General features: G+C 30.6%; 3 protein-coding genes across 3 annotated transcripts; 1 reads left to right on the top strand and 2 right to left on the bottom strand.

Moving 5' to 3' along the window:
• Window positions 1–2,232: 2,232 nt before the first annotated feature.
• LOC106767669 lies at window positions 2,233–3,260 on the top strand. Its single transcript, XM_014652608.2, has 2 exons — window positions 2,233–2,877; window positions 2,972–3,260. Exons 1-2 carry the CDS (start codon window positions 2,440–2,442, stop codon window positions 3,041–3,043), a joined length of 510 nt encoding a protein of 169 aa, XP_014508094.1. The 5' UTR covers window positions 2,233–2,439; the 3' UTR covers window positions 3,044–3,260.
• Window positions 3,261–6,074: 2,814 nt separating this feature from the next.
• Window positions 6,075–7,637, bottom strand: LOC106767901. Its single transcript, XM_014652867.2, has one exon. It carries the CDS (start codon window positions 7,091–7,093, stop codon window positions 6,362–6,364), a length of 732 nt encoding a protein of 243 aa, XP_014508353.1. The 5' UTR covers window positions 7,094–7,637; the 3' UTR covers window positions 6,075–6,361.
• A 2,804-nt stretch (window positions 7,638–10,441) lies between these two features.
• LOC106769526 (AMSH-like ubiquitin thioesterase 1) lies at window positions 10,442–17,069 on the bottom strand. Its single transcript, XM_014655179.2, has 14 exons — window positions 16,759–17,069; window positions 15,559–15,623; window positions 15,338–15,413; window positions 15,076–15,258; window positions 14,791–14,885; window positions 14,453–14,558; window positions 14,337–14,383; window positions 13,647–13,977; window positions 12,936–13,025; window positions 12,507–12,569; window positions 12,353–12,427; window positions 12,199–12,261; window positions 11,659–11,711; window positions 10,442–10,907 (listed from the first exon to the last, which is right to left on the bottom strand). Exons 1-14 carry the CDS (start codon window positions 16,867–16,869, stop codon window positions 10,733–10,735), a joined length of 1,533 nt encoding a protein of 510 aa, XP_014510665.1. The 5' UTR covers window positions 16,870–17,069; the 3' UTR covers window positions 10,442–10,732.
• Window positions 17,070–18,410: the final 1,341 nt, after the last annotated feature.

Raw genomic sequence — 18,410 nt, 5'->3', positions numbered from 1 at the left:
TTTACTTTTATGAAAATTTTTAGCTCAACAAATTAATTTTACTTATTTTATCCCCAATTTTTTAAAATCCCTAAAATCTTTGGGCGGGTTTGTCTCAACTTTTTGTTCTAGAGAAACACTTATATTAATTATTAATTCATTGGTTTTAAGCTAATGATAAAAAATATTAAATAAAATAACTTATTGATAATTTTTTAAAAGCTAATTTAATAGTGATGTCCTGATTTTAGTTGATATCTTCTGGCTAGGACTGTAAGTAATGGATTTTTACATCACAATATTTGAATTCGTCTCTGCCACTAGAAGTAAAAAAGAAGTTAAGAGTACAAATTGATCTTGTTTTTTCTTCGTAGTTGAATGCATATTTTTAACCTGAAAATATCTTTAAAGGAAAATAAAAACATTAGTTATATATAGACAACTACGCATGAAGACGCAATGAAATGCATTATATCCTCTTTAATTTGGTTGTCTCCGTAGCTATACAAATGAAATGCATTAAATCCTTTACTTTTCCTAATTTTTTAACATGTTGAAAAACATTAAAATGTTATGTTGGGAAGAACGGGACAATGGGTCGGGTACAATAGTATTTATTTACTATTTGATCTATAACAAAAAAACTCACTCATTATCTATTTTGTTATCTTGAGACCGACTTGTCGAATTCAGTTTTGATCAAAATTGATTTAGTTGAATTTCACTTGAGACCGTTTCGGACGACCTTTAACATGTGGCGTCCTGACTCAACTATTGACTTGGACTAGTTTGTCTTAACTAGAGATGACAACGGGTCGGGTCGAGTACGAATAGTGTCTACCCGCAATCCGACCTACCGGATAAAAATGTACCCGCTTAAAAAATACCTGCAAGTACCCGCGGATATCCGCAAAAAATAAAATAAAAAATTATATTTTTTAAAATAAAATTTAAATAAAATTACAAAAAAAAAAAATATATATATATATAATATAATATAAATTAAAATTTAATTTTAATTAATATTAATCTAATAAAATATAATTTTATTTTATTTTTAATTAAATTTAATTAATAAAATATATAAATTAACTTTTTTATTTATTTTTTGCGAGTAGCGGGTACCTGTGGATCGGATAGTATACTATCCGTACTCGACCCGTTTAGAAGCGGCTATTAAAATATTCGCTACCCGTTACCCGCGGGTACCAACTATCCGCCGCGAATTTTACCCGCGGATACCCGTACCGGTGGATTTTTTTGCCATCCCTAGTTTTAACCTTTCATCGGTGCTGGCCAAGCTCGACCATTAGTATGAGTTGACGAGTCTTGACCTTCAGGCCACATCGATTCCTTTAGACTTTTGACTTAGACAAATTTGAGTTGACTCTTTGTTCTTTTGGCTTGTTTCTACTTTTGAATAGAGTTGAATTATGTTGACCTTCGATCTGAGTAGGACAATCTCGACTTTCGACCTAACTTAATCCATTTTAACTTTTAGTTCAAATTAGTCCGATTCGACTTTTTCCTAAACTTAAACCTTTGATCTAAGTTAACCTAGTTTAACCTTGCATCGTCTCGACTTTTAATTCGGATTGATTCATCTCAATGTCTCTTTTGAATTAGCTTATTTTGATCTTAATAGCAATCCAACTAAAAATATAGATTAGATATTTGAATTTTTCATATTAAAATATTTGGATTCAAAGAATGAATATTCGATTTAAAAAGGTTATAAAATAGAGATCAGTGTAAGATCCAAATTGAATAAAATGGATTTTAAATGAAATGCATCTTTAATAAAATGGATTTTAAATAACTTGGATGGGAATAAAAGTGGATTTTTTTGTCCACCCCTGTAATACTTTGAACAGGGAAGAAAAATTTTTCTAGAAATTCAACAACAATAACTTCTTTTATTCAAATAATTTCGTCACATTATATGGTCTGTATTTTATCGATCAATAATTCTTTTTAATGTAAATTGTGCTTGAATTATTAAAAAAACTTAAAATTATACAGAAGGCCCTTCGAAAGTGGAGTTTGACACTTATGGATAAGTTTCCATTTGATTAAAAATTTTTTTATCAATATAATCTCATGGGACTTGAGTGTTGACATTTTAAAACAATAAAAATCAGTTAAATAAAAGAAATATTGCGACAATAAAAAGATTGTATTTTTTTTTATATATCAGTAAGTATAAATATATTAGTTTATTCAAGATGAGTACGTCTCCATAAATAATGTTAAGAAATTATAAAAAGAACAACGTTAGGAATAGAAAAATTGCAGTTTGGCAACTCCAACTCGAACGGAACGCCACCACCATCGTTTTATTTTGTTTTCGTTTCATATTAATTTGGCTTCTCTGCCTCCAATTTTCTGAGACAACAACTACTCGTTAAACAGAGTACGAGGTACAGGAGAAGGTGATCATCGAGCACCAAAACCACGATCATGGCTATGGGCCCGGAAAGATCCAAACCTCTCCACAACTTCCCTATGCCCTGTCTCAAATGGGGCAACCAGAGATTCCTCAGGTGCGTCAAAGTCGTCGACGATCATGACGATATCGCCGCCGTTCGCAGGAAGCTCATACTCGATCTCAGAGTCGCCGCCGACAACCTCAAAGTTTCCATCTTCCAAGAACCCAATTCCAAACCCTGGAATTTGCGAACACGAAGAGCCGCCTGCAAGGCACCGCATCACACCAACCAGCTCAATTCCCTCACCCAAGAGATGAAGAAAAAGAAGAAGACGAAGATTGAAGAAAAAACTAAGTTTTCCGTTTCACTCACGAAGGAGGAGGTGGAACACGATTTCTGGGCCCTGCTCGGAACCAAGCCTCCCAGGAGGCCCAAGAAGAGGCCCAGAATTGTCCAGAAGAATTTGGATGTAATAATAATAATACCATTAACCCCATCGATTATGAAACTATATTCATGCTTTCTTTCTCGTAATCTTGTTTGGTTTTGTTTCGTTTCTGCAGACACTTTTTCCTGGTTTGTGGCTCTCCGAGGTTACTGCAGAATCTTACGAAGTGGCCGAAGTTCCCGAATGAGAGCAATTAGGGGTGATTCCTAACTTGAAACTTTTTCATCTTGTGATATAAATGATGGTAATTGCGAAATCAAGCATGTTAGTAGAATACTAGTGAAGATTGTGGAATTCTGCATCCGTGTATCCGAGATGTAGCAGTTTGTACATTCTGTATGTTAATATTATCACTGCTTCACTTTTATTTTATGGATGCAGCAGTTTTAATTGTTCAATTGTTACTTTCTCATTTCAATATTAGAATTGTTGGAGAAAATGTTATGTAATTTAAAGCTAAGAACATAGCACAGGTCACAATCAGCACCATTAATGCATGTAAAAGATAATAGACACAATACCATCCAATTAATTGAAGTGATGTCCTTTCAATGTCTTTCTCTCCAATTTTATATTTTTTTTCATTTGGTGAAGAAGGCCACACATAGACACAACCCATTCTCTGGTCCTAAAAATTACACTAAAATAATCCAATTGTAATCATTTGTGGTCAGAAAATTATTTTTCATTCAAGTCCATCCGGATTCTAATTTCTAACCTAACCAAGATTTTTTTTTATTTATTTCAGTATATTATATCAAAAAAGACTCGTTATATATCATAAGACATAATTTTAAAATGCTTAATTAATTATTTATATCAACATAAGAAAAGCTTTTATAAGACTAATATTTATTAACGGTCTAATCAAGAAAACTAAATCTTAAAAAATATGTCTTTTATTTCAAAGGGAGATAAAAGTGATTTTTATGTATTGGAAAAAGTTATAATTATGGCTTAATCACATTAATATTTGATAAAAAAAAATTGCAATAATTTTTTACTTCTTTACGAGAGACTACATTACTTAAAAAGAGTATAAAAATAAATAGAATATGATTACGCACTTAAAGAAATTATGGAATACAAATATATAAAGTATGAGACCTGAATAAAATATTATTGAAATGTTCTAATTTTTAATTAATTACTTAATGTGAGTTAAGTATTATATTATAACATTTATAATCTATTTACTTAATGTGATAATCCGCATTGTAATATATTTATAATAAATGCTGACATGATAGCCAGCATTGTAGAGCTATCACAAATTTGATTTTTAATAAAAGGTATACAAATTAATATGATTCTTCGTCAATTATTATATTTTGTTGGTTATTTTAATGTCATTTTAAATGTAATAAAGTTATACATGTTCTATATGTCCAAATGAGAATGAAGTTCTTCGTAATGAAATTCAAACGTAATTGTATATAATGTTTATAAGAGATACACGTATAGATGTTACATATATATAAGACCAAACAATGATTACTATTATTAGTGTTTGTTGATGTTCGAGATTGTTGCATGAAACATCATCATAGAGGCTTTTTCATTTTTACTCATAACTTTTACATGATAATATAAATAATAATATTACTGATAATAGCAATAACAATAACATCATTATTAATTGTGAAATTAAAAATATTGAAAAATAATAATAACATTTGTGGATAATAACAATAATAATAAAAATAAAAAAATAATTATTATAATAATATCAATAACAATTACATTTTATTTTATATTAGTTTCAATCATAAAAGGTAAAACTGTAATATAATAATTTTATCTATTAATTTTTTTTTATTTATCACATAAATTAATTTCTTCACAATTTTTTTACAAATTTTATCTCTAAATCTCTTTACTTTTATATTTTTATCCTTGAAACAATCAATCAACTTTTTTATTTCTATTTCTTCAAATTAGGATGAGAAAAACAAAACCGTATCCAAATAAATCCAAATAAACTCAAAGTAAATTTGAACATACATCATATTAGATTAGATTGGATATTGAATAAATAAAATTGAATAAAATGAATAACTATCATCAAATTCAGATTACATATTAAAACTTTGTGAATACGAATTAAAATTTTATGAATATATGATTGAACCCAAATTTATGTTTTAATATTTATAAATCTATAAATATATTTTAAATTTTAAAATTTATTTTTAATATAATATTATCATGTTAAAATTTAATAATAATTTATATAAAATCAAATTTCAATATAATAATAATTATTAAAATTATACATATCATTTTTTTAAGTCAAAGATTCACTATATTTATCTTATTTATTTAAGATAAAATAACTTTTTATTAACAAATTTAATTTAGTATAAATTCATAATGCAAAAACCCAATCATATTAACATACAATCAGAACAATTCAAATTTGACTAATCCAATAGATTAAATAGTAAAACATAAATTTTATATTAAATTTAAATTATACTAAACTAATTAGATTAAATCCCAATTCGATTGATTTATAATTACCTCTATTTCAAATTTATTCATCCATTAGTTTTAAATCCATTCTTTAAAACAAACATGAATATTTCATCTTATTCTTAATAGATTCCATAATCATACTTAAAAAACATTTTATTTTGATAATATTTGAACATTATCTACGTGTCATTCTTTAATTAGTTCAAAATTATTTCACAATTAATAATAATAATAATCATATTATAGACCAATAACATAATAACACGTAGATAATGTTCAAATGTTATAAAAAAATATAATTTAATTATCATTATCAAATAAGATTTTATCATTATGATAAGAGTTAGTTGTCCAGTAAATTACACATAATTTGAAAAATTCAATACATTTCCAAATTAAATTCATCAAGCCTAAACATGCCACTGAATAAATCAAAGGAAGGATTCCATGATCAGCTGAGTTAGTAGCTGATGAATACCTGACAACAAAACTTTCCAAAAAGTAAAAGTTTCATCAAGCGAAAGTTCCAAAGTTGCAAAACATATGAGCATGTCATGTCATATGTTTTGCAATTGGATAAAGATACTTAAACAACATTTTTTTAATAACATTTCAACATCATACATGTAATTGTGTAATTGGTCTATAGTGATGTCATTGTGTCATTTGGATCAATTCACAATGACATGTATATAATGTTCAAATATTGTGAAAAAAAATATTGCCTATATATCATTACTTTTGCGATTAAAGACAAAATGTTTGTTCAACAAAACAGCATTTCTGACAGATAAACAACTGGTAATCTAAGGAACCACTAACCACAAAAAGCTTCCATTTATTACGCACAGAAAACAATACAAGACCGACAGATTCCCGTTGTTCCGTAGTACCCTTTTAACTGCATCTTCATCATACATTGTTTCTTTCTCCCCAAATCATTAGCAAGGCATATATATTATAAACTTCATTAAGAACCATGCTAATTAGCTTAACTAATCACATCAGCTAATATGAACAAATTAAATTACTTCTTGCTTTTCTTTGCCCTCCCAACACGTAGAAAAGAACCCAACCCAAAGAGACTAGCACTTGCTTTAGAAATGCAAGGAGTTGGTAGGTTCAAAACAGGACTAATCCAAAGACCATTGGCATAAGATCCACCATAATAACTCTTACCAGAACGAGACCTTTGCACAGGATACAAATTTAAGGTTGAAGAACTTGAAGATGACAGTGGCTTGGCAGCTGAATGCTGCCTGGTCGAGCTAACTCTCTTTGGAAATGGCACCGAACCAGTTGAATTGCTCCTTGACAAAGGAGGTGAATAAGACATGAAGCTTTTCTTTCTATCACAGCTAAGACTTTTGCTTCTGCCGAACCCCCAGAAAGAGTTGGACTGTGTTTTCTTCTCACAACAACCACCATTCTCATCTACAACTTCTCTGATGCTCTCTTTCTTCATAATAGGGGAACATGGAAGTGGAGGAAGTCTGGTGTACGGAGCTTCCCCGTAAAGGGTGTGTTTCCGAGTTGTGTTTCTCTTGTGTTGCATCTGAAGGGGAAGCATCACCCCATTAGAGAAAAGTTCATCAGCAGAAGATGATTCAAACTCGATGCTTCTTCTCCCGGTGCTGAACTCAAAGTCATGATTTGACCCAAGAAGCATAGTGTCTTTGCGTGATACATCTTGTTTCTTTGGTAGCTCAGAAACATCATGGGAAAAAGAGAAACGAGGGGGAACTATTTCAGAACACATAATCACGCTGTTTTTTGTTGCCACCAAAGTTGAAGTGTGAAACAAGGTGGACTTTTTAAGGTTGGATGTGAAATATAGGAGAGAAAAGTGAGTAAAAGAATTCAAATTAAGCGTGAAAAGTGAAACAAGGGGAAAGAGATTTAAGGGGTGTTACTTTTGATTTACAAGTCAGTAGTAGATGGAAACAGAAGGCATCCAGATACAGTGTACAAAAGGAATCATTTTGTTTTCAAGGGATAGAGATATATATTGTGTGAAAAATGGAAGATCGAAGGAGATTCAATGCTCTTCTCTGAAAAGGAGGTACAAGGGATTTTTTTGTCTATGATTGTGGTTAATAGAAACAAAAGAGGATGGCAGAGAAAATGACTAAAAAAAGGAGAAAATGTTGTGTGTGAGAATTTGGAAATTGCAAAAGAGGATGTAAGGTGCAAAGTGAGTGAAGGTTAAAGGTATGTGGCTGAAACAAAGATCCAATTGTGCTGAAATGAAGGAAAAATGTTTGGAGTTTTGGTCTGCAAAATAGGCAGCCAGCAACTCTTGTTCTATAAGATGTAAACTTTTCCTTGTTCTTATCTCAAACCATTGATCAACTTCCATATTCTTTTCCACCGTCATCTTTATATATAATTTTAATAACATTGTCTCTTCTATAACATAAAGTGTAAACAATCACAGTTTATTTTATATATCTTAAGAAAATCATTTGGATGATGAACCAGTCTCAGATGAACATTTATAAATTAGGTTTGCTCTAGCTGTGTAATTATCTCTTCTTCTTAATACTGATTTGAATAATCAAATTACACGTGGATGGACCATACTGCAGTCTTTATGGGTTAATCACCGCATACTTTGAAATGTATACTAAATACGCTTTCTTAATTTTTTAATTATGAAGAAAGAATCTTCACCCAACCACTAACTTAAGCCTCTATATTTTGTATCACAATTTCTTTTTCTTAGCAACGTTTAAATATTATGGATGCGTTTAAATAGTTAAACTTTCAATTTTCTATTTTCTTTTAATTAAATCAAGTACAGTACCCTTCTTCTTTCTTTCTTTTTTCTTTTCACAAGAAAATATTTTCAAAACATAGAGACTTGTTAAAATTTGAATGATTCGTATTCTAAAGAAATGGTTACGTATTGTAAATCGACTTACGCAACCATATCTGCTATAAAAACTTAGTCAAATTAACAAATGATACTGACTCAACGTTTCTTTACTACCCAACGTTACTTGTATGACACCACAATTGTTGCAAATAGAAATATTCAATCCTTCCTTCTAATGTCCTTTAGTCTTCATCTCTAATCAAAATCAAAATTTTACTCATCATTTTCACAATAAAGACTTCCATTAAATATGTTTATACCATAAAAACATTCTTTTTTTTTTAAGTAAAAAATAGAAACAATATGTTTGATTATTTATATATTATAAAACAAAAGAAAAATGAAGTTTTGATTACAATGATGGAACTTTTGACGATAATTTTTTAATAACATTTTAACATCATCTATGTGTTATTATGTGATTGGTTCAATCAATAATAATAATCATAAATATTATAATGTACCAATCATATAATGACATATATAAATGATGTTAAAATATTGTAAAAAAAAATTGTTAAAGTATCATTATCCGATTCCTTCTTAGAAGGGAGGATAGAAATGAATGATGTTCCATTTTGGTGAAAGATGGCATGTTAGTAATTTTTGAGTCCTTGTTTCCAATGCTGGGGTTGGCACAGCATGGAACCCACTTAGCAACTGTTCACACAGAGCATCTATGAACCCTAAATTAGTCACAACAGAAGCCATTGTTTGAGACAGGAAAAGATGTAACAAAAATCATAAATGACGTACACTTTGTTCATCCAAACAAATGATAACAATTATACAGTGCATGAGACTGTGACTGCTCTTCATTTGATTAATAAATGACTTGAATGCTTGAGTGGACCAAACAGAAAGTAAAATCTCATCACACCACCAATTATATATACTTCCTGCTCATGCTTAGTACCGTTTCATCTTATTAGTCAACTTTAATTATCACAAAAATAAATAAATCAATGTTTTTTTAGTCATGAATATTTTTCAATTTGAAATTTTACAATGTATTGATTGGAACTGGGGTAGCATAGGATGGAAGATGAAGAAGTTAAAAGATACTCAAGTAATAGAGACTTCTAAATAAGATTCCTGTTTTTTTTATGAATTTTCACATTTTTGTTATAGTGTTTTCGAAGTTTATTTAACATTTGTCATCGTATAAAATTTTATTATAAAAATAAAATAAAAGAGAACAAAGTATAAAAAACTATATGAATGTTAAAAATTACATTCTACGAAACATAAATATATTATGTTTATTATGAAAAATATCTAAACATTCCCAGATAGTTGAAAATAAATTTTGGATTTCACATTCTAGATTCTTTGTTCTATTTTATTTTTTCAGAATTTAATATATTCTAAGTTGTATTTTCTGGAAACTATACAGATTTTAAAAAAAGGCTAGTTTTGGTATTCTGTAATAATAGAAGTGTGAGAAGAAATTATAGAAGTGTGAAAAGAAATTAGGAAGGTGCAAGAATCAACTGTCTAAAAACCTGGGTTGAGTAAATTTCAAAGATTCTCAAATACTAGTCTCTTCTCTGAAAAATTATAAGCACACTACATTAATTCCATCAAATGACTACAATATTTCCCTAATTATAAAATTCCAATTCTAAGCCTCAATTAGATGCTTCAAATGATAAGTTTCTTTTTCATTTCCATGAAAAATATAATTGTTAACTAAATATCTTATTCAGTTAAGTTACAAAAGTTTAGTTCTTGGGATTTAATACAAATTTCAAAACAAATATTTTTAGTAAAACGGAGCAAAATTGTTTTTAAATTAAATTCAAAATAATTTTGGATCAAATTTTATAACAAAAAGGAATTTCAGATTTTTTGTAAATTTTGTCAATTATTATACAATCAAAATTTGAAAATCTATGAATTTTTTGATTGAATTGAAACTTTACATGAACTTGATTTGGAGTCATATTTTGTCAAAATTATAAAACAATAAAATAGTAATGAAAAGATTAATTTTTTAAAGAAAATTTGGAAATGTAGATAGCATATTAATTTTGATCTATTCCAATTAGTTATCGAATAATTTTGATCTACACAAATGGAAGATAAAATCTTCTAATTACTAGGGGAGTGTTAAAAACTTATTCAGTATAGTCTCTTTTCAGTTAAAATGATTTAATATGAGAAAATTAGTTTAATATCTGATATTGCTAAATAGTCATACCTACTACACACAAACACACGCAACACTTGGAAGCTGAGGATTTATATTGTAGCTACTTACTACTAGGTACATTTGATTGATGCCGATATAATACAGTATGAGAGGTAACAGTCACAAATATCCTAAATGCAAGATATAACAAAATAATGACCGTGCAGGCATCTATTGGTGAATAGTTCCAATCTTTTTACAGGCACATGCAGACATGAATGCATTATATAATGTCAACGGCTGGTGTTCTTATCTTGTGAAGTTATGGTAATATGAACAATTAGGTGACTATTGTAGTTCAGCCATCAAGAAAAACATACTCCTTGTCATCGAAGATCAATGACATCAAATTTTAAATCTGGGTTCATGTAAACATCTGTGCAAGTATCGTAAATGGGACCACCATCAGGAGGCTGATTGTGTGAATGAAAGCCACGTTGCTGGCATTGTCTTATGACCGACATTCCACCTGGGGTTGTCAACCGAAAAATGCCATGGCTTCTGTACATGTAAACAGACAACAGTCATTTCAAAATAGACAATCTTTCGGGCACCGAAGTTTAGTACCTTTTTTATGTAAATCTGAAAAGATTCCAGCTTATTCCTTATAGTTGGGCAAGAATAATAAACAGCTGACGTAGAAGAAGCACAGCCAAGGGGGAAACAATCATATTGCTGTTAAATATTTATCTTTTTATGTATTTTTCTTGACAGCTAAAGTGGAAAATGGCTTTAAGAATTATTTATCATCACAATGTACCTACCAAATTCAAAGGCTATGATAGTGAATGATGGACAAGAAAAATGTAGGAGTAGAAGAAATGAGGATGTTAAAACGGATGCCTGATTACACAAGACCTTATACAAATCGATTGTGGACATCAAGAGATTTGTAACATCAATGGAGGAAAATATGACAGAAAATCAATTAAGGTGGTTTGACCAGCAAGGATAGTAGGGTGGATTGTATGACTTTAAGTCTTCTGAAAGGAAACCAAGAAGAATCATCAAGTACATAACATCTTTGAAACTTTGGGCCGATCACTTAACAATAAGAGATACTAGGATTTGAAGCCAAGTCATGCAGTTATTATAAGTAAAAAAGATAACTTCCTAGTACAAATAGGATTACTCTTAACTAGGCAGTGTTATGCTTGGTAGTTATATATTAAATTCGTCTCAAAATTTTTAATTGGATTCCTTCCTTGCCCTTTTCCCACATGAAGACAGACATTTTGAGACACGATGTTACCTTGAACTGTCTGTTGGTGCCATGACTATTGCAACAGCTTCTGGCAGCATAATCTATAGAGACAAGGATTTGCATAAGATGCAAAGAAAGAATATAAAGAAAACAACACAAAAATAAAATGTACTCAGCTTGATTAGTAATTGAAAAAACAACAAATATGTGTGAGAGACACAGGCCTCTGGAGCACTACAAATAGTTCCGTGTTTAACAGAAAACATTTCTAGAATAAATTTTAGCAAAATCACCAAATTTCTCTGAGATCGATATCAAAGCAAGATGCGCTAGAAACAGATTTGTCAGGTATATTGTAAATTATACACTGTATATGAAATTATATAGGTTTACACTCAAATATATGTTAGATAATGTAAAACTGAATCTAGAATGAGTAGTTGCAAGTCTTCATGTATAAATTTCTACAGGAAATTTAGTCTGGGTAGCGTATAAACCATTTCCTCATTTGCAAATAGCAGAAATATATTTCAAAGACTAAGGAAAACATATCTCAACTAAAATTTAAGAAACCTCTCTTGAACTCACCTGATACGAGTAATGGGTATGTACATCAATTGATGACATGAAACAAGATTGTGTGGGATGTGTCTGGCAATGCAAAATTATATATCAGTGTTTGCAACATGGGAAAGGAGCAAATTAAGTTAAGCGATGAATATGTATAGAAAACTGAACTCACGTGGATCCATCCTAGGGGAAAAAGAGATTGCTTATCCTGTACTTCAAATATCTCCTCTTCATTTGTAGCTTGGCACTGCTCCAAATGTAACAAATTTAAAACAAATAATTGTAAAAAGATATTACTCAAAAGGCTTGAGATGAACATTTCTTACAGAACTAGATGTTGCCTCCTGCTTTGGAATTATTAGAGCTGTAATATAAAATTTCCTGTTTTTCTGCAGATCAGTTGTATTAGCAAAATATTAATCAATATCTCACAATTTCAGCTGGCAGACACATGGGTGAAAATTTTACAAAAACCTAGCATAGAAAAAAAATGTTGTGTAGTGTGGATTCCCAAACACGCATGACTAAAGACAAAGTCCACAAATTGTTGTTGCTATGGACTCAACACAAAATTATAACACAAGTTTAAGTTTCTTTTTGGTTGCTAGGAATCCAACAACAGGTTAACTTAATTTCTCAGATGAACTGCATTTAATACAAATGGAAAATAATATGGAGTTGATAGGTGCCAAGCTAATATTGGATCTATCCTTGCTTGTTGCTTCAAGTTCCAAAAAATATGTGAAATCACTTACAAGCAAACCTGCAAGAATGCCACAAGTCTCTAAATTTTTGTCAGTATTCGATTTGGCAAGCTTCATAAAACTCTTCATCATAGAAGTTGACTGCATATAGAAACAATTGTCAGGAAAATAGGGAATGTACTACAACCGAGAATAGTTATTCCTCCCCAGAAATTCATCCAAAAAAGTGTTGAGAGAGAAAATGGCATGTGCTGAATTCTGTGTTAAATTACATCAAAGCATATATTTAAATTAAGGGTTATAGATACAAGAACATATAATTTCTCTCAACAAAATTACGTAACATGTAATCCACCCTATTAACAATATTATTTATAATAACATTTTTCTAACACTCCCCTTTATGTTGAAGAATATAATCCTATGTATGAAGATTGCTACACATAAAACTGGCTAATTGACCTTTCAATGACTAGGTAAACATTCACCAGATGAAAATTTGAATAGACAAAGCTAGTAGTGATTCTCCCAACAGAATCTTCTCTTTAATAAGATGATATCTCTTATGATGTATAATATATCCTGAGGATTTTGTAGTCAATAATGGACGAAAACATCCCAATCATGAGATAAAATGTCGTAAGAATAGCATAACTACAGGAAGATAGTTAGTAGTAGCATAATTATACGATATGTACCTTCCATATCACAATTAAATTAGAAAATAAGAAGAAAGCATCAAGGAATGTTATTAGTTCTTACAATGTGTAGTTGCAGAGGAGACTCGGCACGAACAATACTATCTGATGATGGAATTTCTTTTATACATCCTTCCTCAATAACATGAGGTGACACTGCTGGAATCAAATCCTGTACTTCAGCAAGTACAGGTGGAGGAGAAGGCTGTCTGATAACTTCTATTTGAGTAGGGATTTCTGTTGCTTCAAAAGAGATAAGAGAAGGAGCTTCATCAGCAAGCTTTTCCTGGATGTTGTCACTCGGGGTAAGAAATGACTCTACATCTGATCTTTGTTGTTCTGAAACGGTATTATCTTTTTCACTCAGAGATCCATCTTCCAAGGGTTGTTGAAGGCTGTTTGTTCAGGAAGACAATCCAACGGGATGGATTTAGTTTATATAAAAAGTAAATAGATAAACAAGCTCAAGGTGCATCATGGGCAAAAACATTTCTCTTATGATCCAAAGTGGGGCTCAAAGTAGGCCTTACAAGATCAAGAGGGAGGGGATATGGGAACAGGAAAAAGGGTGATGTCCCATTGCTTGAACAACTGAACTAACTCAAGGGACATCAAGGATGGTAACTTGAGAAGCATTTCACCAATCATCAAATCAAACCCCTTTTTTGAATAAATTATCTAAATAAAGTACCATTATTTAGAAAGACCAACGACATCAAAAAAAAAATTGCAGAAACTTAAAATAGGCCATAACCTTGGAATTTCAACTGGAGACAAATCTATGATGGTTGGATACCTGACCTACATCCAGATGGAACATTCAGAATGATCTTTGAACAGAACTGGAAAACAACTAAATTCTAAGCATACCCCTTGATCACTTGCAGGTGGTCGCCACTGCCCTTTCAGGCCATTGGGACCTAAAATAGAATGTCTGGAGAGAGTTTCCTCCTTTGGACGTAGGAGATTTAGAGATCTGTAGAAAGCAAGCATGATCACAGGGTTGGTTGTCAAACAAAAAAAAATCATCTAGCACTATCCACTTTTATATGCAAAGTATAGTATGACAATTGCAGTAACTAAACAGATTATAAAACTCCCACACAACTTCATGCGTGCAGAGAAAGTGGGTATAATTTTATGCAGCGCTGATCACCGTCAGAAGGCAAAACATACACGTAGGAAAAGTCCAAATGTTGAATACTTACAGTCTTCTCATATTTTCTTCTACAGGCCTTACACTAGAAAACTGCTGGCCCCTTGATCCTTGGTAAACAAACTCTCCTGTAGTTGGCACGATTGCCTGCTCACATACAAAAGCACATGGATACAGAAAAGTCTTTGAAAAGGGAGTTGGAGAGCGAACAAATAGATAAAAAGCATTCACCCAAAAGAATAGATGTAATTGTGAGGAATGATTGCCATTGATAAGCTACAACCTTCAAAGCAAATTCACAGGCAAAAGAATGAAAAAAATTTCAGGAAAATTTTACCTTTGTTCGATCATAACTAGCCAAAGATTGCTTTTTCACTGGAGAAACCATCAAATTATTTGAATAACAATTTTTCAGCCCATTCTGATGATGGTATGCTCGCCTGCTGTTATTAAACTCATTGATCTTCTGTTGCACCTTTGGTTTCAATTTCTCCAGCTCATTCAAAGAATTTAACAATTTCTATAACAAGAACCTCAAAATTAAATTACATCCAAGAATGTGCAACACTTTATAGATCGAAGACAAGATGAAAGCCAACCTTTCTCAAAATTTCTTTCTTGATTTGTGGAGATGATCTATAATCTCGGTGACGTGGTATCGTCTCAGAGACCAAACTAATACCAACCAAGGGCAAAAACCTCAATTCAGTTTGATGACAAATATAAAAAAATAGAAGTCAACTACTCTAAACCAAATGATCTCAAAAGACAGTACAAGTCACTTATGAGTCAAATAATATACCGGGGGCATCAATATTACCTAGAAAATCTTAGGAGCATGACATATAGATCGACGATATTGTTCTCTGCACGAAAGATATCAGCCTGCAATATCAAAACAAAAAGAGCTGAGAGGTCATGCAAAGCAAGTATTGAAAAAATTATCATAAAAATAAGAACAGTACTATATTATTGTTCCCAGATATTGAAAGGTATTAAAGCAAAACAATTAATTCGGAAGGGGAGAATAAAATCCAAAATGTCAGTACAAGCAATTAGCACTAAAAGAAAAAATATGTATAGTCAAACACTGAAATTATTAGTTGCAATGCTGCATATATGACTCGAAATGAGTGGAAGTAAAAACCGAACACAATAGCATAATAGTTGAATAGTGAAATCCATACATGCAATTTGTTCATGTCACTCTTAATTAAGATCTTAACTTACTATCTAACACTTCTATATTAAAAAATGTATAAAAAAGGGTAAATACAGATATTTTTATTTGTCCATTTTTATGCAAAGGAGAGCACTTGCACAACATTATAGTTGTCCTTTGTTTGTGAGCAGTTGGTGCTGGGTTTGAATCCGAAAACAATAATATGAAGGGGGAGGAGATAGTGTATAGTGTTACTCTCAGTTATCTTCGTTCAAAAATGAGCCTTTGAGCACTGGGGTATGTTAGCTTCTCCAACAAACAGTTTATCAGCTTAGCTATGCACACATGTAACATCACAATGCATATTGGGTAATTAGTTGTAACTGTAGGCACAGACTAGGAAGAATGTAGGCTTAAATCTATTAGTTCTATGCTTCTCTTGTAACTTTCTATCTTCCCCTATCTCTCTCTATCTTATTATGCAAGTTGAACCTCTTGTATAAAAAATATTTTCAGTCAATTAAATCAATAATAACAATGAGCTTCTACTATGAAACCCCTATCCACTAATCTGGGCTCTATGATTTGTGGCCACATCAAGTTAGTTTTACTTTCATCACCTCTCTATAAATAAATAACTGCAAAAACATGATGTTAAGTGTCAAGAATATAACCTAACATTCTTATAAATTTAAATGTAATAATATATCATAAATGAAAATTCAAAAATGGCTGCAAAATTGCAATATCTCAGTGAACCCTATCTGCCTCGTCTTCCTCCCGTATATTCTTAAAAAAGCAAATAAAATACTAGCAAATTCGTTGGTGTTCACATCATACCGTGTAAAGGAGAAATACCTGTTTGAGGATATTATCGGCGATTCTATAGTAGAATCGCAGAGCAAGTCGATTGTCAACATCGAGTTTCTGCGTACTTGCAGCGATATTGATGGTCTCCGAAGACGACATCTTCCTTTTTCTTCAGCAGAATAAGTATTGAATATGTTGTTTCTGTGCTATGCGTTTCACTGCAGATGCAGTTCCACTCTCGGTTTAGCTTCGCCGAGTCGTCGCCAATGGCGGCTTCGGAACACAATAACAGATCAGCGGATGCCATGTCATTTTGGTTTCTCGCGAGGGCAAAAATGATAATTTCAGTTATTATTCTGTTTTTTTGTTAGTTTGTTTGATTTGACTACTTGGCACCAACCTCGTTTTTAATTTGATAAAGCCCAACCACGTTAATAAATACAAGTTTTAAAGTTCTTTTCACATTTGTAAAGTATTGTAGCGAGTAACAATTAAAAAAAAAATCAAATTATGTTAAATAAGTGAATTCGTATATTAACATAATATTTTAAAAATTATAATAAATGTTAAGTAAATAATTTAAGTTAACCATATCTACAAAATAATTAACAAAGATAAGTAATAGATGGGTATAGTTAACTTACTTATAATAAAATGTGTATTATCATATTACTTTATATTAAAATAACTTGATATTTTAAAAAAATTAAAGAAAAAACTTCTTTTAATAACACTTTTTTAATAATTTTTTGACAACGCATACGTGGCAGTTTGTGATGGGTCTGTTTTAAATACTTTTTAAACATAAATTCAAATAGACCAATAAAATGATGACACGTGTCTCGTTGTCAAAAAATATTGTCAAAATATCATTGTCCAAAATTAAAATATTTTATATTTCAGTACATTTAATTGAGTAAATCGTCTTATGATTTTAATCATATTCTACTTTTCATATCTCTTTCTCTTCGGTATATTAACCAGAGTTCAATTTTCTTTCAAAATAAAATTTTGAACATTAATCACATGTGCATTTATTAGTTTTGATGTGATAAAAAGAACACAATAACTTATATGACAGTAACGGATTGTAGATGGTAATAACTTCTTATACAACAATATTAATATTCTTAATAACTATTTTTTTTCAACTTTTTAATTGATAAAAAATTTAATTTTTTATAATAATCACATAAGTTTTAGATATACATCTTTGAGAATTATAATCTAACTTCTAAAGTTGAAGCTATAATCATTTTAATCATCTTTCAAGAAGAAACTGGTTCTGCAAGTGCTTTAGTGGTTGAGCTTATAAGTTTGCATTTAATTTTTCTTTTTAATATCATTTGATTTCTTCTAAAAATTTAAAATTAAAAACAGCCACTGAGAACAGTAAAAAAAAATTCAAAAGGATAAAAGAAAATGAAAAATTGGATCTATGCCCAATGGATCACAATTATGGAAAAAAAGTATTTTGTTTTGGTTCGACCGGTAATTTTATATGAAATAGCAGATAGGATCAATTTAATTCACAAGAAAGAGATAATCTAGAACTTCAAGTTATTAAATTAAGAAAGAATGGAAAATTAATTCGGGAAATTTCGAATTCTAATACAAGTATTCAATTAGTTCGGATTTGTTTAGTCTTAAATTGGGATGAAGACAAAAAATTGTCGGACATGTTTCTTTTGTTGAACTAA

This window comes from Vigna radiata, chromosome 7 (genome assembly GCF_000741045.1).
Source record: "Vigna radiata var. radiata cultivar VC1973A chromosome 7, Vradiata_ver6, whole genome shotgun sequence".
Classification (NCBI taxonomy): domain Eukaryota; kingdom Viridiplantae; phylum Streptophyta; class Magnoliopsida; order Fabales; family Fabaceae; genus Vigna; species Vigna radiata.
This window is presented reverse-complemented; position numbering and strand designations above follow the sequence as displayed.